The sequence below is a fragment of the Budorcas taxicolor genome, chromosome 5, assembly GCF_023091745.1.
Source record: "Budorcas taxicolor isolate Tak-1 chromosome 5, Takin1.1, whole genome shotgun sequence".
Taxonomy (NCBI): Eukaryota; Metazoa; Chordata; class Mammalia; order Artiodactyla; family Bovidae; genus Budorcas; species Budorcas taxicolor.
In genome coordinates, this window is record NC_068914.1 from 155,591,894 (window position 1) to 155,617,698 (window position 25,805).

A 25,805-nucleotide genomic window follows, 5' to 3' on the forward strand; every position below is an offset into this window, starting at 1 on the left:
TAATGTAGCTAGAAATATCCAGTAACTATGTATTTTTAAGCAGAAAAAAATTCCTTTACTTTTCCTTTTTATATAGCATCATTGGCACAAGAAAAGGACATTTCTGGTTTAGAAATGATGATGTTGAGTTCCTACTGAAACAAAGTACGTACTTTATATTAACCTAGAAATCTAAAAGCACAGGATTACATTTTCAGAAAAACAATTTTACTTTTACGCACTTATGTTAGAACACACTTAGGTAATGTATAAATCAAATAAAAAATCCAGCAGTAGCTGGTCCTGAGGTACTCACAGCACACACTGGAAATTTTGAGAATGGAGAACACACATTAACAAAAGGAGCATCAGCAAGCTCATTAAGGTGTATATGCTGAGTATTTCTAAAGGGTTTAAAATGCATGCTCAATCAGCATAGTTTTTTCTCACTTCACTGATGCATTTCTATTTGCTTGTATACAGCAAAGGGTGAGAACCTGAATTAACTTATGATTTCAATGTGTTCCATGGAATTTACATCACTGCTCCTACCACTGATTCCTCAAAGTATAGGGGGTCTCATCCCTTGAAATTTCTGTTCAACACTGGCACTTTAAATTGAAAGATAGCTAAATAGAAACCTAGCAATTCTTGTTAACAGTGCTTGGACTTAAGTCTCATGTAATGTAAGAATTGGATGTACAACAGAAAATCATTTTCTTTATCCTTGGAAGAGAGGAAAGGGGAGTAAAGAGAGTTGCAGTATTTAAAAACTGAACAGAACAATGAATCTTTCACAATGCTGACAACTCCACAATGAAGAATCATCGTGAATCTTGTTAATTCTTTAGTGATTAGGAAGTCAAGTTTCCTCTTTGTGTATCAATTAATTCAAAACTCTCCAAAGATTACTACTACAAGATAAACTCAAACTGCAATAGGTATTTCCTAAGTAGGAGACCAGACATCAAAGGGAATCCCTTCTTTCAAGGTCCTTTGATATGTTACGATTTCACCAAAGAGAAAATCTAACACTTAAATATGAAATCTCTTTGCCAAGTAAGAAACTGAAGCTATTACGGGTATTACCCTACATAGTCACTGTTTGTATTAAATATTAAACCCAGCATTAAATATGCCTGCACAATTATGCTATGAATGATGATAGCAATGATGTTAGTCAAAGAGGACCATCTTTAGGAAGAAAAAACTGAAAACGAGCAGAAAAAGCAGACAAATTGGGCATTTTCTGATGTGAAAAGGACATTTTTAAACACAGAAATACAAAAAGGAAAACATTCCCTTATTTCCCCTATGTGGAAATACGAAACATTTATTTTAGGTATCAGACAAGAACAGAGCTAAGTAATGCAATTTTACTGCAGCATTATAAAAACCATCCCTCCACCAGTGTAAGATTTAACTGCATGTGCGCAAGGGGACATGTGATATAAAATGTAGTATGATGGCTACTGCCCTGCCAAGTACTTCCAGTCCCTCCCCAGGCCCTACTGCAATACTGGTGATCCCAAGAGTTCCAGAAGCAAATCATTTAAGATAGTAACAACAAAGCAATTAAAAAGACAAATCAAAATGCCTCAGTAACCATATGTCCAATTCAAACTTTATCTATTTAAATGTTGTATTTGTCTCCCACTAACAAATCTTTATTTCACTCAAACTTGGAACAATAAATCTTCCACACTGATGTATCTTACTTGCCTAATTAATTCAAAGGAAAAAATAAAAATCATTAGTAAAGAAAAATGTAGGGGTTAATACACCTTTTTAAATATTTTTAAGGTTTAAAAATTGCTTAAAGTTTTAAATTTCTAGTAAGAAAACATTATCTGAATGAATACCCTAATGGCAAACCGCTGTAAAATGTTTTCAGCTGCATCTGGGGCAAAGGGGTAGGGATTATCTTCAAAGCACCCCAGCTTTCTTCATGAGAAGGTCAGAGGTACACTGGTTTGTATTATTGCAACATCCATTAGGTGATCTAAGTTGCTTTTCCTCCAGCAGGGCTTTATGTCAGAAGCGCATTATGCTTGACCTCCAAATTTGGCTGACAATTTACTGATGAGATTCATAACCTTTGGGTTGCTCTGATATTTTGACATATTTGCTGGGTTCTGGGCCACATCCTGGAAGGCCACCATAACTTCTGGATCCTGCAAAGAAAGTTATATGTATATATATTTTTAGTATTTAAAAAATATTCTATGGGTCATCAATTTTATTATCCTAAACCGTATCTCTTAAAGACCTATAGTTCTGATATACGGCAGAAACTGACACAACACTGAAAGCAATCATCCTCCAATCTTCCTCATGGCTAAATCAACTCAGATTTGGACAAACCCCTGAAGCATAAATATCATTAATGCACACTTCAAAGTCAAACTCGACTATGTCACCCAAGACAATTGAAAAAAGAGGTATACAATTTTGATATAAAGATAAGGGCAACTGGATATAATTACCAACTATTGCAGAGTATTCCCTATAGACTGCTTTTTAAAAACTTGAACTACTCATTCTGAAAAACAGAAAATGAACGTCACGACTACATAATAAGCTACTGGGTAAATTCAGCTCAGTAAAATATGGCTATCAGAGTAACCTTAATATGTTCCCACATGGAATTATGAAAGAAAGGTGTTTAATGATATAAAGTTCAACTTTGTTCTTCCAAGTCTTACCTGCATGGCTGCAAGGACCTCGGGATCACTAAGAATTTCATTGAGGCCAGGCATTCCTGGCATTCCCCCTCCCATTCCAGGCATTCCTCCAGGAAAATTACCAGGCATTCCCCCAGGAAAGCCGCCTGCAAGAATAAATGAGAGATCTGTATAGACACCAAACATATTCCCACGTAGTCTGGGAGCATATTATTTCCTCTGATAAAAAACATGTGCATGCACAAAGAACAAGGCTGCTGCTGAACACTAAACAGTCTGAACATTCAAACTGGATGCTACAAGATGTAATTTTTATCATCAAATTTTCTCTTTAAAAATAAAGCTGTAAATACTTTTTCCCTAGTAACAAAACTAGAGAGAAAGCTAATAGTCCCTTGGAATTATAAAACTGTAAAGTCTAATGTTGATATTGGAGAAGGAAATGGCAACCCACTCCAGTATTCGCATGGGAAACCTGTGGACAGAGGAGCCTGGTGGGCTATAGTCCATGAATTCGCAAAGAGTCAGACACGACTGAGCGGCAGAATACACACCAATGTTGATATATGGCAGAAACTGATACAATATTGTAAAGCAATCATCCTCCAATTAAAAATAAGTATTTTTTAAAAAAGAAGAAATACAATTAAAAAGTGTAATAAGTCATCTTGTATTTTCTCAGTCTTTAATATTATTCATCTGTTTCAATTTAAAGTCGTGTTTTTCTTCTTAAAAACAATATTCTTCTAAGCAGTTATTCCTTCAAGAACTACCCTAAATACATGTTATAAAAAGTTGTGGATTTTTGGAAGTTCCCTGGTGATCTAGTGGTTAGGATTTGATGTTTTCATTGCCGTGGCCTGGGTTCAATCCCTGGTCAGGGAACTGAGATCCTTTAAGCCACACAATGTGGCCAAAATTAAAGAGGGAAAAAGAAAAAGCTGATGGATTTTTTAATCTTCACCCAAATTGCATCAAAATTTCTGAAAGTGAAAAAAAAAGTTCTAACAAAAAACAATCTAATTCTAGTATATTTTTAGATTATAAACTCAAATTTTTCTACTCAATTTTTCATTACCATTAATCTTTACATTCACTGGAGATATTCTAAAGTCACAATTAACACACTATAATAATATAGGGACATCCTAAAGAGAAATACAGGTAACATTAACATATTCCATGGATCAAGTCACTACAAGTAAAGCTAAAGAAGAAATATATACAGCAAAGTGATTTCCGTCTGTCTCAACAATTCAAACATGCCCATAAATAACTAACAATCACAGATAAGAAGACCTAATCAGATAAGGAGACCTGAAAACACCTTCTAGCTTCTTACGCTGCTGTGACTTTTTAAAACTAGTCTCCACAAAAATTACTGACCCAAGGCAACAACAGTGAGACAGCCTGCTTGTCAAATCCATGTAATAAAGCCCATCATACAAAAAATTATCTCAAGTGCTAGCCCACATTAGTGGTCATTTTCTAAAACAAGCAACCTGATACGAGGTATTAACTTATAAACAAAAAGTAAGCCATGAGCTAAAATCTATTTTCTTGCTTTTGCTCCAAGTCATCCCCACCCCCTTTTCTAGTTGCCGGCACATGACCTTTCACAACAGCAGCTACCTTTTTCTAGCCTCTGATCACGTAAATTCTAAGTAGAGAGGTGGTGTGTACCTGCCTCTATAACCCTTCACAAGAAAGCTAGTTACTCTGAAGCTGCTGATTCCCCATTACAATGACAAACTCAAAAAAAAAACAAAAACACTCTTCATCTTTACATAAAAGTCACACTGCCTCAATTCAGAAAGTATCCAAAAATATACTGAGTACCTTTTTAACAGCTCTTCTACCTATACTGCAGAGGCCTCTGCTAGTGGCTCAGACAGTAAAGAAGGTAAAGAACCTGCCTGCAATGTAGGAGAACCAGGTTTAATCCCTGGGTGGGGAAGATCCCCTTGAGAAGGAAATGGCAACCCACTCCAGTACTCTTGCCTGGAGAATTCTATGAACAGAAGGAGCCTGGCGGGCTTCAGTCCATGGAGTCGCAAGGAGTTGGACACCACTGAGTGACTAACACTTTCACTGCCAGTATTCAATGCTTATAGGAAAATAATATACTGTATTTCCAATAACAAAATTTTACCAAGAATGAAACTTTCCCAGGGACTAATGGTACTAAATACAATATACACACCTGAGCCCCAAAATGAGAATAATCCCCAATTATCTACAATATTAGGAATTTTAATTTTTCTTTCAAAATACCTGGAAAAGAGCCATACTGAGATCCTGATTGTCTTCTGGCTTCTTCCTCCTTTAATACGAAAAGGAAATAAATTACATAGTAAGAAGTCTGCTGTCCATGCCTACCTTATCCATACAAACCATGAAAAAACCATAAAATAAACTAGCTAGAGGAGGTACAAGAATGACAAGTTTCAAAAGGCAATACTGGGCTAAAGACAACATCCCATCCGTCAAAAAACCAATTTTCAATTGGATTCTCAATGAGGAAGTATTACTTTTGGTGGGCTTCCCAGGTGGAAGCTAGTGGTAAAGAACCCGCCTGCCAATGCAGTAGACATAAGAGCAGGTTCAAACTCTGAGTTGGGAAGATCCCCTGGAGGAGGGCATGGCAACCCACTCCAGTATTCTTGCCTGGAGAATCCCACGGACAGAGGAGCCTGGCAGGCTACAGTAGTCCACAGGGTCTCAGAGAGTTGGACATGACTGAAGCAACTCAGCGTAACTTTTGCTAATGATTTTAAGTAGTATTTTGGACTTGGAACTAAAACTAAAAAATAACGAGTCAATTTTAAATAGCTATGAATTCACTACTAAAACAGAAGGAATCATAAAACTTAAAATCAGGGCATGCATTCTGAACAAAGCAAATAATACTGGCAAGTTTTAAATTAATTACCTGGCCAGGAAGAAGTCTTGATTTTAGGAGAACACAAGCAAGGATAAATTGGTGCCATAAAAACTCACTTAAGAACTTGAAGACTAAGCAATGAAGGGAAGGAAAACCTCCTTTTAAGTAGTATCACTATCCTATAGAACTGCAGCCAGCTCTTTTTATTTTAAAAAAGCCAGGAATTAGAATGATATCCAAAAAAGTCTAATCTACTATATTTCTCTTTAATGGTTTAGGTACAGAAATCTTACCCTCTGGGCTCTCTCATGTTCTTCCCGAGCCTTCTTAACCCTTTCTATTCTTTCTTTGATCTCACGCTCTTCACGTTTTCGCTCATACTTTCTCCGATGTTCAGCAATTTTCTGGGCCTAGGAAAGAAACAGTCACAGAAAAATGTCTTCTCTGAAAATGGAATAAGGTCAACACAAATCAATGGTTTTGTTAAAGAATTATTTTTCTTTGGGAAAAGATTAAACTTAACACAGTTCTGAAAAATTAATTAGGTTTATCTTACAGAAAAAGACCCAACTCAGCCACAAGCAGATGGTGGATAAATTTTGGGTTAATGAGGCCATCATTAAAGGATGTGAAGAGGGAACCATGTCTGGGCAGCTACAGTTCACATGCAGGCAGCAGATCTTAGAGCTACCACGGCCAAGCAGTGAGACTCAGAACCTTAATGATGACATGAGTGGGCTTCTCTGGCAGCTCAGCTGGTAAAGAATCTGCCTGCAACATAGGAGACTCCAGCTCGATTCCTGGATCGGGAAGATCCCCTGGAGAAGGGACAGGCTACCAACTCCAGTATTCTTGGGCTTCCCTGGTGGCTCAGACGGTAAAGAATCCGTCTGCAATGCGGGAGACCTGGGTTCGAATCCTGGGCTGGAAAGATTCCCTGGAGGAGGACATGGCAACCCACAGCATTCCTGCCTGGAGAATTCCCATGGAGGGAGGAGCCTGGCGGGCTACAGTCCACAGGGTCTTAAAATTTTGAGTCAGACACGACTGAGTGACTAAGCACAGCAGAGGCTTATCAATTGTGACGCAGAGAAAAGAGGCTGGGATTTGAAGTTAGAGCAGTGTTAAAAATTTCAAACAATTAACTAGTGCAAAGATGATAAACAGATGTCAAATTGCATGGCAATTCTTGCCCGATACCTGCCATGGGAAGGCAGGGACTGGGAACATATATATCAGTTATTTCCCACAGTTTAATTATACTTAAGTTTTCCTCATCAGTCAAATGAGGGGGCAAGGAAGAGAAGTATGTTAGTTTTAACTATAAGAATCAACCAGGCACTAGTACAGAGTACATGTCAAATACTTGGAATCTAGCATTTGTTCATAGAATAGAAATCTAAGATTCATATTCGACTGTTACTTTAGCTTCTTCATGATTATTTAAGAATTTGCGTTCTAGAATATTTCACTCAATAACCTTGTTGATTTAGCCCTGTTACAAAAAGAAAGAAAATCAAATCATCTGACAGATTAAATTTAATAAAACTTCCACTATCTTAAAAGTCTTTGAGAGTAAATTCTTCAGAGTGGAATTTCACACAAAAGGAAAGATTTGCCATATAGATGCACTAAGTTATTTTAACTAACAATTTTAGACAGAAATACAGACAAGCCAGACTCAATCTTGTGTCACATTTTCTAGATTTTCTGTTTTCTCCTCTGCTATAAAGTTGATGCCCCCTTTACCATTTCTAACTTTCTGGTTATAACTTTGCAGGCCTGCAAACAGAGCTTGCTGTAAATAACTGAATGAGAAATTAAAGCATGAAAATTCAATGAGATTTCCTGAATTCAACACAAATTTAAGTGATTACAGACTGTAACTTCTAATGGTTGTTTCTTTGCATCTGCAGTAAATTTACTGCCAAGGGTTAAGTAACAGAGCCAAGGAGTATCACCGTAATGACTTTCCCTTCTTTTACTTTAACATACCCTTGGTTGAACTTCCTTCAGCATTGCACTAGCATCTTCATCATAATCCAGCTTACAGGCAAGGGCAAGATCATGGGCAGCTTCTTCCCAATGGCCCAGAAGTCTGAAACAGATTTAAAGTAATTTTTGGAGGCCTTTATCCATATTCATTTATGTAGCACAGTGTCTTTCTTATAAAAAAAGGACTGTAACAGAACAGGTTTAAGTTAGATAAGAAACTACAAATTTTCATGAACTAATTATTACATTTCTACTCTATAAAAATTTAGTATGAGTTTATTTCCTCTATGGTAACTGGGAAGCTGTTTTACTAAAAAACATTTAATAACTTAAAAAAAATTCTTTTTAATTCAGAATATATTTTTTAAAATTATCTAGAGCCACAATTTTCAACTCATCAAAAACAGAGTTAAGGGGTGTGGGGTGGCTCTGGGGCTAGGGATGGCGGCGGTCGCTGTTGCGGTGGCTTCAGAACCAGCAGGAGGAGCCCAGGGAGCGCCGTAAGATGGGCCGGCTCCCAAGACAGTGGGGAGGACACTGCTTCTTATTACAGCTGCTCAGAAGCCCCGGAAGCTCAGATGTGGGCGCTCCAGCCAACAGCACAGGGGCGTGCAGGGCAGTCACAAAGAAGCCCCTTCTGATGCCCCAAGGAGTAAACCAACCTTTTCCAGGATCCAGACCACCACAAAGCAGTATGAAATCTGTTCATGAGAGGAGTCAGGAATGCCTTCCACCAAAAAGAGACCTCCCCATGACCAACGAGGATATGGGGAGAACCACCAGCTGCTCAACTAACCACACACCCTCCAGTGATGCCTCTGAATGGTCCCCAGGGGTTGTGGTGGCCGGGCAGAGCCAGAGTCAGCCTGGGGGGCAATGGAGCTGAGGCCACCACTGGTCTGACCGTGGACCAGCATGGCATGCTGTATAAGGTGGCTGTGCCACCTGCCACCTTCTCCCCAGCTGGCCTCCCATCTATGGTGAACATGAGCCCTTGCCCCTTAAAAACAAATAAAAAACAGTTAACATGATGTGTATTTAACATGCTAACCATATGAGATAGGAAACAATACATGTGTACACATTTTATTTAAAATAGAAGATGAATAAGAAACTAAAGTTTGGTGAGTGAGTGAAGTCGCTCAGTTGTGTCCAACTCTTTGCGACCCTGTGGACTGTAGCCCACCAGGGTCCTCCGTCCATGGGATTCGCCAAATGGAGTAGAGGATAGCAATGGAAATGAGACTTCTCTGGGTATACCTATTAACTCAGTTTTGAGTCTTTAAACATGCAAATGTTTCACATACTCAAATAAGAACAGACAGAAATAAAACAAGCCCTAACCCTGAACACAAGCAGAAATAAAAAGAGGCTACTTGTTTATCACATTGACAACATTAACCATGCAGGAAAAATTTATGCAAGTAATTTTTTAAATAGCATTTTGACTGTATCTTAAGTGAGATGTATTCTAAGGATAAGAAAAAACTACCAAAAAACCAAAAAAAACCACTTAGAGCACATATCACTTTTTAAGGCATGATTATAGAATACTGTCAAAAAATACAAAAGGGAAAACATTTAACGCTGAATTTTAATTGAAAATGTCAGTATAAACTCAAAATTTTAAAACTTTTCACCCCAAGAACATTATATTTTTAAGTTAACTGAAATGACAGTGATGATATCCTGGAAACAATAAACATACCTAAGTGGCCAAACTTCAGTTTTCCACAAAATAGTCCCACTAAGACAAACCATGATTTCTTGGAGAAATGGTCTGTTCCAAGTCAAAGTACAGAATGACTTCTTGTACCAGTAGACAAAAGAAATGCTAAAAGACAAATGGGGTCTTCAAGACAATCCACAGCAATGCATGATCTTTCGTATACCCAGAGAGCATTAATAACAATTTTCCAATCTTTTACCTGTATCTTTAACATTGTCTTCATAATCTTTAGAGCTACTTTACTGAGTCACCTAATATAACTGCCAACATCCGCTGGATCATCGAAAAAGCAAGAGAGTTCCAGAAAAACATCTATTTCTGCTTTATTGACTATGCCAAAGCCTTTGACTGTATGGATCACAATAAACTGGAAAATTCTGAAAGAGATGGGAATACCAGACCATCTGACCTGCCTCTTGAGAAATCTGTATGCAGGTCAGGAAGCAACAGTTAGAACTGGACATGGAACAACAGACTGGTTCCAAATAGGAAAAGGAGTACGTCAAGGCTGTATATATGCAGAGTACATCATGAGAAACGCTGGGCTGGAGGAAGCACAAGCTGGAATCAAGATTGCTGGGAGAATTATCAATAACCTCAGATATGCAGATGACACCACCTTTATGGCAGAAAGTGAAGAGGAACTAAAAAGCCTCTTGATGAAAGTGAAAGTGGAGAGGGAAAAGTTGGCTTAAAGCTCAACATTCAGAAGACGAAGATCATGGCATCTGGTCTCATCACTTCATGGGAAATAGAAGGGGAAACAGTGGAAACAGTGTCAGACTTTATTTTTCTGGGCTCCAAAATGACTGCAGGTGGTGACTGCAGCCATGAAATTAAAAGACGCTTACTCCTTGGAAGAAAAGTTATGACCAGCCTAGATAGCATACTGAAAAGCAGAGACATTACTTTGCCAACAAAGGTCCATCTAGTCAAGGCTATGGTTTTTCCAGTGGTCATGTATGGATGTGAGAGTTGGACTGTGAAGAAAGCTGAGCGCCGAAGAATTGATGCTTTTGAACTGTGGTGTTGGAGAAGACTCTTGAGAGTCCCTTGGACTGCAAGGAGATCCAACCAGTCCATTCCAAAGGAGATCAGCCCTGGGATTTCTTTGGAGGGAATGATGCTGAAGCTGAAACTCCAGTACTTTGGCCACCTCATGCGAAGAGCTGCCTTATTGGAAAAGACTCTGATGATGGGAGGGATTGGGGGCAGGAGAAGGGGACGACCGAGGATGAGATGGTTGGATGGCATCAATGACTCGATGGATGTTGAGTCTGAGTGAACTCCGGGAGTTGGTGATGGATGCGTGCTGCTATTCATGGCGTCGCAAAGAGTCGGACACAACAGCGACTGAACTGAACTGAACACAATAGGTCCCAAGCATGTTCATCTCCATCTGCACCCGCCCTTGAAGCACAGAACTTTTCCAATCCAGTAAGACGTAAACAGCACAGGACATTTCACCCCAAACCACAAAGACTTATCCATATATTAAACTTTGCTTTCAGATATGATTACTAATCTGGGTGAAATTCATTTATTTTCCCCCTTATCTGATAGTTCATGTTACCAAGCAGTGATTGAAGTAGTTTCAAGTTATTGTATTCCTTCTTCCATAATATACTGGTTGTTTAATGTTAAGTTACAATGACAAAGTCTTAAAATAAGAGAAAGTTTGTAAGACACTGATATAAAGTTACTCTCTTTTCTTAGAGACAACTTTGAGAAAAATCCTTGGCTACATGTGGCCAAAGATGTTAACACTGATATTCATTGAATGGAAGAAGTAAAAAAGAATTCTTATTTTCTTACTTGTTCCATATGACATAGAGTCTCTCAGTTTTACATATTGAGCATACACCACATCAGGTTTTTCTTTTTTTTTTAATAAAAAGACGGTATACTAAAATACCAGATTTAAATTTAAAGAGCTCTGAAAGTAACTAGGTTCCGTTATTTACCTGTGCGCTTTCCCTCGCCACTTGTATGGCTGAGCTGAATCAGGATTTATTTCAATAGCTCTGTCACAGTCTCGGATGGCAGCATTTGGCTTCTGTAATTTGATGAAGACACTAAAAAATAAGTTTGGTGTTAAAAAGTATTCATTTCAAACAACATCTTTAGGATTGGCATAGAAGCAATTCTATCTAAACAAATAAGCAGAAATTAGCTCCTTTATTTAGATTTCTCACCTGGCTCTCTTGGCATACAGAATAGCCAAACGAGGATTTAGCTTGATGGCATCTGTGAACAAGTCAATGGCTTTCTGTAGTTCACCTAAAGTGAAACAAGTTTATTGAGAAATAGTGGATAAAAAATATTAACTGTTTATCTCTTTTATTAGCCTTTCACATTCCCCTTTTAGTCCAGTAGAAGACTAGTTTCTAAATTAATACACAAAAGTAGCTCTTCAAAGCAAATCTTTACCTATACTGTAAGTCACCCAAGACAAAGAGAATTTTGGGGAACACAACCCCCCTTAAAAATATCAGAATACCACACTCTTGGTAGGACTTATTGACTTTTTAAATTAAGATAAAATCAAAGGCTAAGACAATTTTATTCCATTAATTTTCTTTTATCCATTAAAAGGATAAAATTAAACTTGTAAAGGAAAAAGTACCCATACTACGTTCATGAGGCTGATATAGAAATTCAAAAAAAACTAAACATATCAGAGACCAATAAATTATACATATCAGAGACGGTTCAAAAGCCAAAAAAAAGGGGGGGTGGTGGTGGACTAGAACTGATGAGAGACCATACCCGTATTTTAAATTCATTTTCAGTATCCCATTCTCGTAGTTGGCTTTTGTTTATTAGTACCTTCAGTAAAGTCAGTTAATAAATAAACATAATACACAGGAAACTAGTGAGACAAAACAAAGAGTTTTAAAGTAAAGGCCACAATTCACTATGAAAAATATTTACCCAGTTAACTAAAGTGTTAAGGACCTTAACAGACTCATGAAACAATGCAGAAAAATGTTGTCTTATCAGTTACTCCTACAGATGCCTATTAGAAGTTAGATTTGGATGTCTAACAAGCAATTCACATCTACCACGTTCAAAATGAAACTCTTAATTCCTACCGCATCTCCAAATTTATTCCCCTACCCTACATTCTCAACTAAACACTTTTTATGTATATAATAGGATAACACAAGTAAATATATTAGAGACAAAGATTTTGACTTTACAAACTAAATGGCTCCTTCGTTCAGTCTAGTTTAGAGGTCAGCAACATTTTCTAGAAAGGGCAATTTAATAATTATTTCAGGCTTTGCAGACTAACAATCGTAACTATTCAGCTCTGGAGTTTTAGTGGGAAAGCAGCCTCCAACGAAACATAAATGGGTGTGGCCCTGTTCCACCAACTCTATAAAAACATGAGGTTGCAGTTTGGAAACTCCTGATCTACCCTCAAGCCCCAAATCTTGCAGTTATTCTTGACTGCACAATCTGAAACCAAAACCCCTCTGTCTCTACTTTTAAAATATATCTAGAATCTAACCACTCCTCATTCTGTTAGGTAAACAGAAATCCTAGGGGGTAGGGCTTTTAAGAAAAGATTAGTGTGGAAAAGGAATGGTCAGGAAGAGAAGTGGCTGGGATGAACTGCTGGGTACAAATTAAAAGTTGAAATAGGTGAAGACGACCTTTATACAGAAGCAGTAAAGCATAAGTAAAGGAACACTGAAGGAAAGTGAGAATGGAAGATTAATATTCAAAAAGAGAACAAGGCTGGGACGGCAAATATGGGATCTGACTCTAGCAGGTCTAATGCTACAATTATCTTCAAAACGTATGCAAAAGTTAATTGCAGGTTACAAGCAAAGAAGTGTGTAACAATAAAAACAAGTTCTAAGTAAGAATAACCTAGGAACAGTGATCAGAAAGCAAGAGAGACATTTCAGGTAGACAACCGATTAAGGTAACGGCAATCATATATAGGAACCTGAGTAACAGTCAACACTGAACTCATTCTAGGGCCTTCCCTGATGGTGTGGAAACCATTGTAAAATAAAACTTTTGGTCATCTTCTAAGTCGATGGATGAAGTCCAAATGCACAACAGCATCTATTCAACAATGGCATTGTGACACTACACCACAGTTATGACGGGGTCTGCTTAGTAACCAGTTACTAAATAATTTGTTGTTATACATTTTAAGTAATTAAACAATATACTTATACTATCAGCACTCTCCCATTCTGATAGGATTTTCTGAAGAGGTTCTAACATGCAGAGACTAGAACAAGACTGTTATGTCAATGGACGGTATTTGTTAAGGGTTTTACTATGTAAAAAGTTGAGGATCACTGATCTAATACCCTTTGGGGTGAAGTCGTCCACCTTTTAAAAGCCTCTTGTCAGGCGAAAAACACTCTAGTCAGGAAAGCACAGTCTTGGAGTGACAATCAGGATCTGTCCACACTCTGAGGCAAGACAATGATACTTGAGTGCTCATTCCAGCCTCTCTATCAATGGGCAAGAGCTGAGTGGAGAACAGGACACTTTCTTCTCCAGCACAAAATACTCAAAAAATTTAAATTCCCTTTCACTTTCCCATTATTAACAGTTACTGTAGCAGAAAATTAGAGAAGAGAATATTCAGACTACTACAGAAATACAGCGAAGAGAAAAAAAAAGAACACTCACCATCATTTAGGGCATCAATGGCAGCCACTTTTTTATCATTTGCCTGATCCATCATCTCCTCAGTTATCTAGGGGGAAATTGAAGATCAACTCAGAATTAGTAGAAAAGCAAAGAGAAAGAGGAAACAATTTGGATTTTCTTAGGGGTGTAGTAATCACAACTCCCATTTTCATTCATTCGTCTCTGGTCTTCAGGGAATAAAGAGGATAATTAGTAAGAAATCGTACAAGATACATTTTAATCTTTCATACTAAACAATAAATTTCACTCCCTGTATACTCTGCCCTAGACATGATTTTTGCTCCCCTCCATCCTGATCAGAGCAGGTTTTTGCCAACCTAGTTTTTTCAAATCTTTTCTAGTTATTCACAAGTATAGGCATAGCTTTTTAAAAATTGTACTTTGCAAAGAAACACTGCACCTTTTACAAACTGAGGGGTTTTGGCAACCCCAGGAGTCTACAGAAGGTATTTTTCCAACAGCACTTGCTCACTTTGTGTTGTATTTGCTATGGTGATCTGTGATGTTACTACTATGACTTGCTGAAGCCTCAGATGGCCAATTTTTTTTAGCAATAGGGTACTTTTAAATTAAGGTATGCACATTTTTAAAGACATAATGTTATGGCACACTTAACAGACTACAGTATAGTGTCAAGATAACTTCTTATATGCACAAAAAATTTGTGACTCACTTTATCCTAAAGGTCTGAAACCTAACTCACAATATCTTGGAGGCATGCCTGTACTATAAAACCCGGTCTCCTCACAAGTGAAAAAGTTAGTTCCTAAGAGGCTTGAATCTACACGAGAAAAATGTCCCATTCTTTTGGTCCAATAACCATCCATGAGCACCTATACTAGACAGAACAAGACACTGTACAAGATGTTGACACTACAAAGATTATTAATGACAAAAACATAGCAAATGTCCTACAAGAAGCAATTTAACAAAAAAAATCCACTCTATCACCATCACTATAAAATATGCTGGCTAATTCATTAAGAAAATGATTTGACAGATTTAAAAACTGGAAGGAAAATACCAAGCTGTCTTTGTACCTAGAAAACCCAATAGAACTGACAAGTTATTAGATTTGCTATGACAACTGAATGAAGTTCTCAGAAACAAAAGCTACATAAAAAATAAACCCAGAGTTCTTCCACATCTGTAGAAGTCAATTCTAAAATACAATAGAAGAGGATACCATAAAATTCTATTAAAGGACACAGATAAACACTATGCTCATGAAAAATCTATTGACTACATCAATCTTGCCAGTGGTCATGTATGGAAGTGAGAGTTTGGACTGTGAAGAAAGCTGAGCACCGAAGAATTGATGCTTTTGAACTGTATTGTTGGAGAAGACTCTTGAGAGTCCCTTGGACTGCAAGGAGATCCAACCAGTCCATTCTAAAGGATATCAGCCCTGGGTGTTCTTTGCAAGGAATGATGCTGAAGCTGAAACTCCAGTACTTTGGCCACCTCATGCGAACAGTTGACTCGTTGGAAAAGACTCTGATGATGGGAGGGATTGGGGGCAGGAGGAAAAGGGGACGACCGAGGATGAGATGGCTGGATGGCATCACCAACTCGATGGACATGAGTTTGAGTGAACTCTGGGAGTTGGTGATGGACAGGGAGGCTTGGCGTGCTGCGATTCACGGGGTCGCAAAGAGTCGGACATGACTGAGTGACTGAACTGAACTGAACCTTAGGTTACTCAGTAAATTCAAAGCAATTCCAACAAAAATTCATACAAGTTTTGGACAAACTAAAAAACCCTTTTAAAAAGAACAAAGGAAAACACACTTGTCAGATAGTAAGACATCCTGCAGAGCCAGGATAATTTGTAAAAAGATGACTTCAGTTTATGGCAATACGGTACACACGATACTCTGAACAAGTCTAAAACACACCTTTCAAAAGCCATCTATGACCTAAGAATGTAGAAATCCTCAAAGAACAAGATTAAATGAAGACATGAAATTCAGCCAGGTGCCAGGCACTCCATCTGCTTTTAACACTGTGGAAGGTATCAAACCTGGTGACCTTGCAATTCTGTTTTTGAACATAGTGCAGGACACATGAAACAAAGTCTAGATTCAGGTGACACAAATGTATGCTGCCTACTCAGCCTCCAAAACCAGTCGGGAACCCCAAATGCCTATTCCAAAAATAAACCTGTGCAAAGAGGGAGGGCTGTGTAGTGAGAAGAAAAAGAAAGCTCCACTGAAAATTCATAACCACAGTCACATTACTTGTGTAGTTAAACATTCAAGGAAAAAACCATGAAAATTTAAAGTGGCCCTTGAGTCAGTAGCACCAAATCAGAGTGTTGATGGAAGCAAACATCTCTCTCTCCGGAGAAACACCTATTTAGGCCTCAAAAACTTTCCATAAAACATCCACACACACGCAGTCTCTCTCTCACGTGAACTACAATAAACAAAGTACCTCAATGAACAAGAGTCAGAAAATATAACACGAGAATAAGACCAGCAAAACAATCTGATAAAAGAATTTAATGTGTTTTAAGACTATTAAGAAAGATCTGAAAATGAGTAAGGAGCAAGACACTTATAAATAACCAAGTCATCTTTAAAATAAAAATCAAAGTGAAAATATCTAAATGAAAAACAAGCATTCAAATTCCAACTTCGATAGAACAGCTGATTAGACAAAGAAAGCATATGTAATTCATCAGAGTGTTAAAGAGATGGAACTTAATGATGAAAAGGTCTAATGTGTATCTAACTACGGCTCCTGAATGATAGTAGAGAGAATGGGAAAGAAGCCATTTTTGAAAGAGATACTAGCTATAAATACTCCAGAGCTTAAAAAAAAAGTTAATCACCCTAGGATCTAAGATGCCTAGTAAATCCCAAGTAAGATAAATACAAAGTATTATAAACCTAGACACACTGAGATGAACACCACCATTTTATGCAGTATGGCAATGATGAAATAGGACAATATTAAGTAGTGATAAGGGCCTGGACCCATCTTTTAAGCTATGATTAATATATTACACTGTTTCTCAAGCTCCATTTCATTATCAATCCCCAAGAAAGGTTACTAGGCATTTGGCCCTTACTTCTCACCTCCTCCATTTTAATTGTGCAGATATACTCCATACATGTTAATGTGTTATGATCTTTGGAATACCACTAACCACAGTAACACCTAAAGGTTTTTGTCAAGACCTGCCTCCCAAGAATCAATTTTCACCACCTTGAGATTAATATAGTGTGTTGTGACAAAATCATTTTAGAAAACAACTGGTACTAGATATCCCATTAAGAGGCAATTCCACTTGTAGAAATAAATGTGAGGTGAACTCTATAGTTTTAAGAGCAGATCAACCAGATGCAAAACTGAAATAGGTTAACAGAAAACAAGCATTTTTTTAGAGTATGATTAAAAATACAGGGAGTTTTCCCAAATATTTTAAGTAATAAATGCTTTCCTAGACGCCTTAAGTCAGAGTAAGATTTAACATGCCCTTTTCCTAGGAGAAACACGTCATAAGATAACTGGAACAGGTAAGCTTTCACAGTCCTGACAGCAAACAGAAAATAAGCCATTGACTTTACCTCTACATTTTCATCTCCCATTTCTTGAGGTGCATCAGTGTCTGGTTCAATCACACCTTCATTGTCAATTTCTGTCAAAGTTAAGAAAATGACAGTAAGAGCTGTGCTATCCAATATAGTAGCCACTGGCCACAAGAGGCTATTAGAAACGAACTAACCTTGGCTTGTGTAACTGATGAACTGAACATTTTACTCTAGATTAACTTAAATATTTTACTTTGTTAGTTTTATTTAAACCGATATACTAAAATATTTCCTTGTAAAACACAATCCTATTGTTTTGGTGAGATTACATTTCATTTTAATAGGCACATAATGTATGTTATCACACTGTAGTAGGTACCCTGCCAAGAGCAGAGTCTACACACTATTCCTAGTACGTATTACACACAGACACACCACTGATTTAGTCAATGTCAACAAACCGATTCAATGCAAATACTCCGTTCTACATACCAATACACTATACTTTTTTTTTTTTTTTTAATTTTACACAGATAGCACAAGTTACTGTGAAACTCTGTTGTAAATCGTGGTAAAATACTTAACTTAACCATTTTCTGTCTTTGAAAACAGCACGGATAAATTTTAAACTCAAGGTATACTACTGACAGGGCTTCCCTGGTGGCACTTGTGGTAAAGAGCCCGCCCGCCAATGCAGGAGACAAAAGAGATTTGGGTTCAATCTCTGGGTCAGAAAGACCCCCTAGAGAAGGGCATGGCAGCCCACTCCAGTATTCTTGCCTGGAGAATCCCATGGACAGAGGAGCCTGGAGGGCTACAGTCGCAAAGAGTCAGATACAACTGAAGTGACTTAGCACAGCAAGTACTACTGATACAGTATTAGGAAACATATTTAGCAAAGTGAATTTGATAAAAGCAGTTTCCTCTAAACAGTCAAAAAAGAATGAAATCAGAATTAGCTACCTGAAATCAGAATTCACATCCAAAAAAGAAAAATTTAATTCATTTTTAACAGGAACTGAGCTTGTGTGTGCACTCAAGCTTGTGTGTGTCTGACTCTTTGCAACCCCATGGACTATAGCCCACCAGGCTCCTCTGTCCATGGAATTCTCCCGTCGAGAATACTGGAGTGGGTTGCCATTTCCTCCTCCAGGGAATCTTTCCGATCCAGGGACTGAACTCTCGTCTTCTTCACTGCAGGCAGATTCTTTACCTGCTGAGCCAACAGCTTAATTCAAGCACAAAATGCTTAATTTTTTAGAAATGATTATAGTCATGGTAATTTTCATAAAACTGTAAGACTAAAAACTATTTTACAGTAAGTAAAAGATCTGATTAAGCCCCCAAACAACAAGCCCTTTCCAACATACCAAAGATTAAGAACCAATTCAAAATTTTAAAAATTTTAACTATTTTTTTTTTTTAGCTTTTAGATAGGTTCTATGAATTAAGAGACTATCCAATTAATAACTAGGGTATATATTTATAGTCTCAAAGGACCTCCAAATTTATGAAGAAACTTATCAGTTTGTAGTCTGAAAAAACAAAACCAAATAAAACCCCAGGCCCATGACACATCAATTCTTCTAAACTGAACCAATATTACTAACATAGATGCAGATACTAAAGGAAAACAATTTTTTGGTACTTGATTCAGTTATTTGTACATTTTTACACACATCTAGAAACACCTGGGTATGTGACCCAAGTTTCTCTACAAATTTTTTTTTAAACAAAAAAAAATTGTTTTGTTTTTTTTTTTTTACAAATTTCATGAAGTCTGAATACTGATTAAGTATTTCCAACAAAAATGTAACATCTGCATTGAGATATACTATAAATATTTAAATACTCTGAATTTGAAGACCTACTACGAAAAATGGAAAAACAGCTCATTAACAATTTTTCCATACTGATCACATGTTGAAATGCTAATAACATTTTACATATTAGTCTAAATCCATTATTTGAATTAATTTCAACTGATTTTAATTTTTAAAATGTGGCTACTAGAAAATTTCAAGTTTTATATGTAGTTCATGTTATACTACTATTGGCACTGATTAGTCAATCTAGTAAAAAAATCAACACGGGATCATATTATAGTGATCATATTATATTATCAAATACATACTAACTACCATCTCCTCACCTAGATCACTTTCCTCACTTGATGGTTCGTCTGTCTTTATGTTTTCCTCCGCCTTCTTACTATCTGTTTTTTCTTCCTAGCAAAGGGAAGGCAAACAACGCTATCAGCATTTAATAACACACCCAATATATATTCTATTAATTTATACAGATTTATATATATATACTATTCACATACATTATATTTCAGTTGTTAATGTTCTATCTTGTTGTGTTTTAGTAAACTACTTTAGTTTTCTATTTTTATTGCTCTTTTTAAGTATAGGTCCACTCCCTTATCCAAACCATTTAGACAATGAGTTTTAGAATTTTAAAAACGTTAAGATTTTAGGAAGCTAATAAAGTGGATATACCACATATTATGCCTTACCAGGCACTATAGTCCACAACTCCCCATAATCAAACACATTACTACTTTTGCAAAATAAAAAAGTTTTAGCAGAGATACACGTTAAACACAATTTTATCTTCATACGTATTTATCATATGCCAAAATAGTCTATCTAGGGCTCAGAATCTACCAAACTGACAAATGACTCATCTAAAAAAAGAATTAACTATTTTTGGAGCTTTTACTTCTCTCATTTCGCCCCTCAAAGATAATGTTAAATAATAAAACAGCAAATTTTCTCATCAATTTAAGACAGCTAACAAGAAAATTCTGAGGAGGGGAAAACCTTCTAGACGTAGAGGCACAGAGTAACAGAAAAAAGAATCCTGAAGAGAGCACTCTTCCCCCACCCTCATTTCTAAACTTTAGCTACAACCTCCCCCACGACTGAGTGACTTCACTTTCACTTTTCACTTTTCACTTTCATGCATTGGAGAAGGAAATGGTAACCCACTCGTGTTCTTGCCTGGAGAATCCCAGGGATGGGGAGCCTGGTAGGCTGGTGTCTATGGGGTCGCACAGAGTCGGACACAACTGAAGCGACTTAGCAGCAGCAGTAACCTCCCCCAGCAACCTCCCTACTGTACACACCTTTTTGGCAAATATGCTAAAGCAACACCCTGAATCACACTCAGAAATACCCCTCAGGGAGTAGGCAGAAAAAATAGAGCACAACAAACTTGGGCTGTTTTTTCATTTACTTTCCAAATATTAATAAAGTACCTACAAAAATACTATACTACATGCTAAAAAATGATGATAATTATGAATGGGAATTCCCCAGAGGCCCAAAGGTTAGGATTCACTGCAGTTCCAGGTTTGATCCTGATCTTCAGTGGGGAAGTTAGATCCAGCAAGACATGCGGCATTGCCCTCCCCCACCCCAAATGATGAAGACTACAAACGCACACAATGACAGAGCTTACCACTTACAGCTCATGCATGTAACATGCATCCAGCGTTTATTCTCACTTATTTTACAACACAGTGAACATTCAACCCCACATTCTAAGTGTCAAATCAGATTACAGAGATTTGACCGCAAAATAGAAATCTTATCGAGATCTTATTTCCAAATGATTTCTTGGAGAAATCAGGGGTGGTAATTAGAGGGCAGCAGGTGAAAAACATTCCTAAGAAACCTTATAGTACTTTATCACTAAACACACAAACGAAATTCGTAACTTACCTTGGTATTTTCTTCCAATTTAGTTTTATGAGCAGCAGGTGGTATTTTACCCCCCATGCTTGAGGAAGATGAGAAAAAAATATATTTAGAAAACTAGAATTAAATGTGCACCTTTCCCATTCTATTTAATGTGATAGTTATCAAAAAGAATCTTCAATTACTCAGTATCTTTGATACTGATAAAGAAAAATGGCTCCTGTGTACCAATCACTAAATCATTACATAATCCAAAACACCTAAGCACGCAATTCAGCAGAGTGAAGGGATTTAATGATAAGGAACAAGCATACAAACAGGACAAAATTCTTTAAAAATAACTTTTCAAAAGAACATAGTAATCAAATGTGAGTTCTTTTCAGTTAAATTTTAATGAAGACACTAGAATTCTTAAACTAAGTAAGTTTCAAAATGCAGCATTCCAGAATGTATTTAGGATGACATCCAAATACAGTCCTAACAGTTTAATTCATGTTAAAACCTTGGGAGAGTATGGAAAAAACCACTGCAATATTGTAAAGTAACCAGCCTCCAATTAAAATAATAAAAAAAATAAAAAACAAAAAACCTTGGGAGGTAACAGTCCTGTCAAGTAATGTATTAAACAAAATCTAACCCTAAGGAAAGATGAGACAAACCCAAATTGAGGTTAAGTTCTATAAAACAACTGGCTCGTAATATTAAAAATTGCCAAGGTCATGAAAATCAGTGAGACTGAAGTACTATTTCAGAACAGAGACATGACAACAAAGTGCAACATGTAATTCTGCAGACTAGGTAATATTAATGCATCAGTTTCCTGAGCTGATGACTGCACTGCAAAGGACAGTCCTTGTTTGTAGAAAACACACACTAAATGGCACTGGGGACACAGTGTTGAAAATAGTTCAGGAAAAAAGTTCTTCATACTACATTTGCATTGTTTGCAAGCTAGAAAACAGTTTCCAAAAAATTTAAAACTTGGGAGGAAAACCCAAGAGGGTTTTATTCATAAACTAGATTTAGAATTTCTCACACTCCAAATTCTAGTTAACTACTGGAAGGTAACACCAATTTATAGGTACAGAAATTTTATTTTATGCTTCCAAGATTGAAAACAAGCTAGTTCCCTGTCAAAACTGTGAACTGGACTTTATCAATACAGGCGTTTACGTAGGACTAGTGCAGAGACCTTCTCCTGGGGGATCACAGAAGACTTCAGTCCTAATTCTCTTACTTTGGCAACATTCAGTCTACTCTGGTATAGTTACTGACACACATGTACAAAAAACTGGATGCTATATTCTAAATTCACTGACAGTGCAAATGCATTCGGTTCACTTCATTTAAAGTATCTGCTGAAACAAAGCTTTACTATATAGCACAGAGAACTACTGGAAAAGGAAATGGCAACCCACTCCAGTATTCTTGCTTGGAGAATCTCATGGACAGAGGAGCCTGAAGGGCTACAGTCCATGAGGTCATGAAGAGTCAGACACAACCGAGCAACTAACACATAATGGAAAATAATTTTGAAATATACGTATAACTGAATCACCTTGCTCTTCACCTGAAACTGTATTTCAATAAAATAAATATATATATATTTTTTTAAAAACAAAAAAAGAGTATTTGCTGAAGAGCAACAGTCCATGTACTATGCTGGAGACCAGAATACAAAGATACTCCCTTTTATCTTAAATTACCATAAAATGAAAGGATAAAAAGCACCTACAAGATAGAATGTAGACCGAGTTGTCAAATAGGAGAAAACAGCTTCAGAAAACACTTCTGCCTCTAGAAAAACAAAAATACTCCAAAACATATTTCTGGGAAAGAATGTAGCCTCCCCAATTCCCACTAGCTACAGAGCCAAAATTTTTTTCTTCATATTTCTCTTTGTCCAGTATATTAAACTTACAAATTCTTAAAACTAAGTGAAGTTTGAAGGTATAAATAATGGTGGAAATTATGGCAAATAAGCAAACAGATTGTCTAAGCCGCGGTATCCATGACTAATTTAGTACCGGAGTGGAGGAAAACCTGAAATGGAAACCTGAAGTAGCGTTTAGGAATATTCTTAGACCTTGCAAGTCTCCACATTCAGCCTAATCTACTATAACCTTAGACTGCTTTAAGAAGGGTGATATGAAGGCAGAAAAGAGAGGAACTGAAACACTTCAGAGACCGCAACCATTTAAGTTTTAATTTAGATGGAAATAAGTAACAAAAGCTTGTAGGTTAGTACCTCAGCTTAAACGTTCAGAATTAGGTGTGTACACATGCCAAGACCCTTCATTCCATACTTAAGCCAACCAAAAGAGAAATATGAACAGAACCAGAAGAAAAACTGGAATTACCTACTGGAAACATTAAAATAAGACACAAGGTTATCTTTTTTTTTTTTAACGACACCTGAGAGTATTTTTCAGACCTTAAATCAGAATTCTCTTACATAGCGACCAGCTCTCCGTGATAAGTTAACAATGTTCTCAGATATGTTTTAACTTTTCTTCAGAGTCCTCTCTACCCATCTAGTGGTGGAACAAACCATGTATCCACTGGGTATAACGTTCACTTTTGATGCCAGTTATTTCTTTCTGCAGTATAGGTCCCTTTTTCCTGCAATTTTAAGAACCTGAACTAACTGTAGGCTCTTTCCTCTAAAGAATGGATAAGAGGAAAGCACACAAATACCTTAAGTGACACTTTTGGATCAAGTTACGCAATGAACAACTAAAATCTAGATCTCAGTTTCTAGTCCTGAAAATCTAACTGCAGCTCTTACGGGCTTTTTTCTGTCAAAAAGGAGAATTTGCAGAATAGCATTCTTAACTGTTAACAACTGTTACTAAGCTACTACAGTAACTAACTGTAAGTGTGCTCAAATTTTTACATAAGTATCAGGAGCAGAAATCTTACAGTAGCGAGAAAACTGGTATGGGTAAACAAGGACTGAGAAACTTAGAAAAAAAAAGACTATCCCACCACAAATAATGTTGATGGATTTGAACTTAAATCTCTTCATCAGAACAAGCTCATTGGAAGAACTAGTCTTGCAAATGTTGGCTAATCGTTGGTGCAGCTTTCCCTATAAAAATATTACTGAAGTAAACAGATCAATGTTTAGGGTAGTACCTTTTAAGGGTCTCGTTTCTTTGTACTGTCGCTACGTATCACCGTGAGATACAATTTTGTATGTCATCTCTTTCAAATTCCTCACCAGAGGTATTGATTTTAAAAAAATCATCTCGGGGAAGGGTTCCCTTTCTTCCTTAAGTTCCCCTCCAAAACGCAGAATACTAACCTCTAAATATCAAAACGAGTTTCTGTGTTTATTCATTTGTATTACTCAATAGATTGTTCTCATACTGTTTCATAGCTAGCATCTGGCACAATGCCTGTTCAATTAATTTCACGCTCGTAGCGACGTACTCTGGAGTTACAGATAACAAGAACAGACGGTGTTAACAAGCGGGTTCTTAAAAAATCATTTTTCTTACAGTGTTTGAAGTGATGGAACTGCCACTACCAAAGGACAAGAAGTGATTCCCAAAATAATTCTACGCACTTAGAATCGTAATCACATACAGCTATCACTTGTACCGTAACTTATTAACCACACCAATTTTCAAGAGCATAGCGCGTGTAAGAGTTGCTTTGTGTTACTGCGACTTCAACAGGACACCAGAGACGGCAAGAAAAACAACTCCACGGTAAAGAGCAGTCTTGCCGCCCTCCCCCTTCCCGTCTACAGTGTCCAGGTCCCCGCAACACCCTGCATCTCCGTATTTCGACGAAGACACACCCCTGGCCACCTCAGGGTGCAGGAAACCCAGCTCTGCCATTTCTTTCCGTGCCCCTGAACCATCTAAGCGTCCCGATCCTCCATTAGCCCCTCGAGGTGGCCCTCCAGGGAGCGAGCCCCGCCGCCGAGCTCCCCGCTCCTCTGCCCCGCGCCAGCTCGGGGCCCAGCACCCGCTCCGGCCGTCCCTCTTCCCTCCCCCCAACGGTCCTCAGGCCCGGGTCTCACCTCTCCACCCACTCCCTCAGGAAGCGCATTTCCTCGGTGTGCAGAACGCTGGGGTCCTGCTTACACATTTTCACGAAGGCTCGAAGCTCGCTCACTTTGCGGGGGTCCATAGTCTAGCGGTGGCGGGAGGCGGCGGCGCGGCGGAGGCGGCGGCCCGATTCCAGGCCCGGGCGCTACTTCAGCGTGACCGCGTAAAGGGGGCGGCTGCCGCGAGGCAGAACAGACTAGAACCTCCCTGGCCGCTGGCTCCGCCCACCCAACGGTCTCGTGACCCCGGGTCCTTCGCCTGTTCATTCCCACTCCCTCTGCCGCTGCCCTGCGCACTGCTCAGAACCTTCTAGAAGCGTGGCTGTTCGTGCTGTTGCCTGCCTCTCCATACACTCATTCTTATATTAACGCTAGAACTGGTGCTTTAGAGGGATCATCCTCCTATCCTGTGCTTTCAAGGAGGCGGAAGCTGTTAGACTCTGCAGGTAGTCATTTAGAACAGAATAGTCTCTTGAGTGTGACCATTAAATAGAACAGGATGCCATGACGCCACCAAGATGGCCCTCCGGCCGGAGCGTCCC

The 25,805-nt window shown here is 37.9% G+C and overlaps 1 protein-coding gene across 2 annotated transcripts; it reads right to left on the reverse strand.

Moving 5' to 3' along the window:
- On the reverse strand, positions 1–25,759 carry ST13 (ST13 Hsp70 interacting protein). 2 transcript variants are annotated; one of them, XM_052639939.1, is made up of 13 exons: positions 25,237–25,759; positions 21,228–21,285; positions 19,649–19,724; positions 17,533–17,603; positions 13,937–14,003; positions 11,467–11,551; positions 11,236–11,346; positions 7,543–7,645; positions 6,265–6,318; positions 5,841–5,957; positions 4,938–4,986; positions 2,685–2,809; positions 1–2,153 (listed from the first exon to the last, which is right to left on the reverse strand). In XM_052639939.1, exons 1-13 carry the CDS (start codon positions 25,344–25,346, stop codon positions 2,025–2,027), a joined length of 1,155 nt encoding a protein of 384 aa, XP_052495899.1. In that variant the 5' UTR covers positions 25,347–25,759; the 3' UTR covers positions 1–2,024. The 2 variants fall into 2 exon arrangements, with proteins under 2 accessions (XP_052495899.1, XP_052495900.1); XM_052639940.1 differs by lacking the exon at positions 6,265–6,318 and having other exon boundaries at positions 3–2,153; positions 25,237–25,745.
- Between the last annotated feature and the right edge of the window lie 46 nt (positions 25,760–25,805).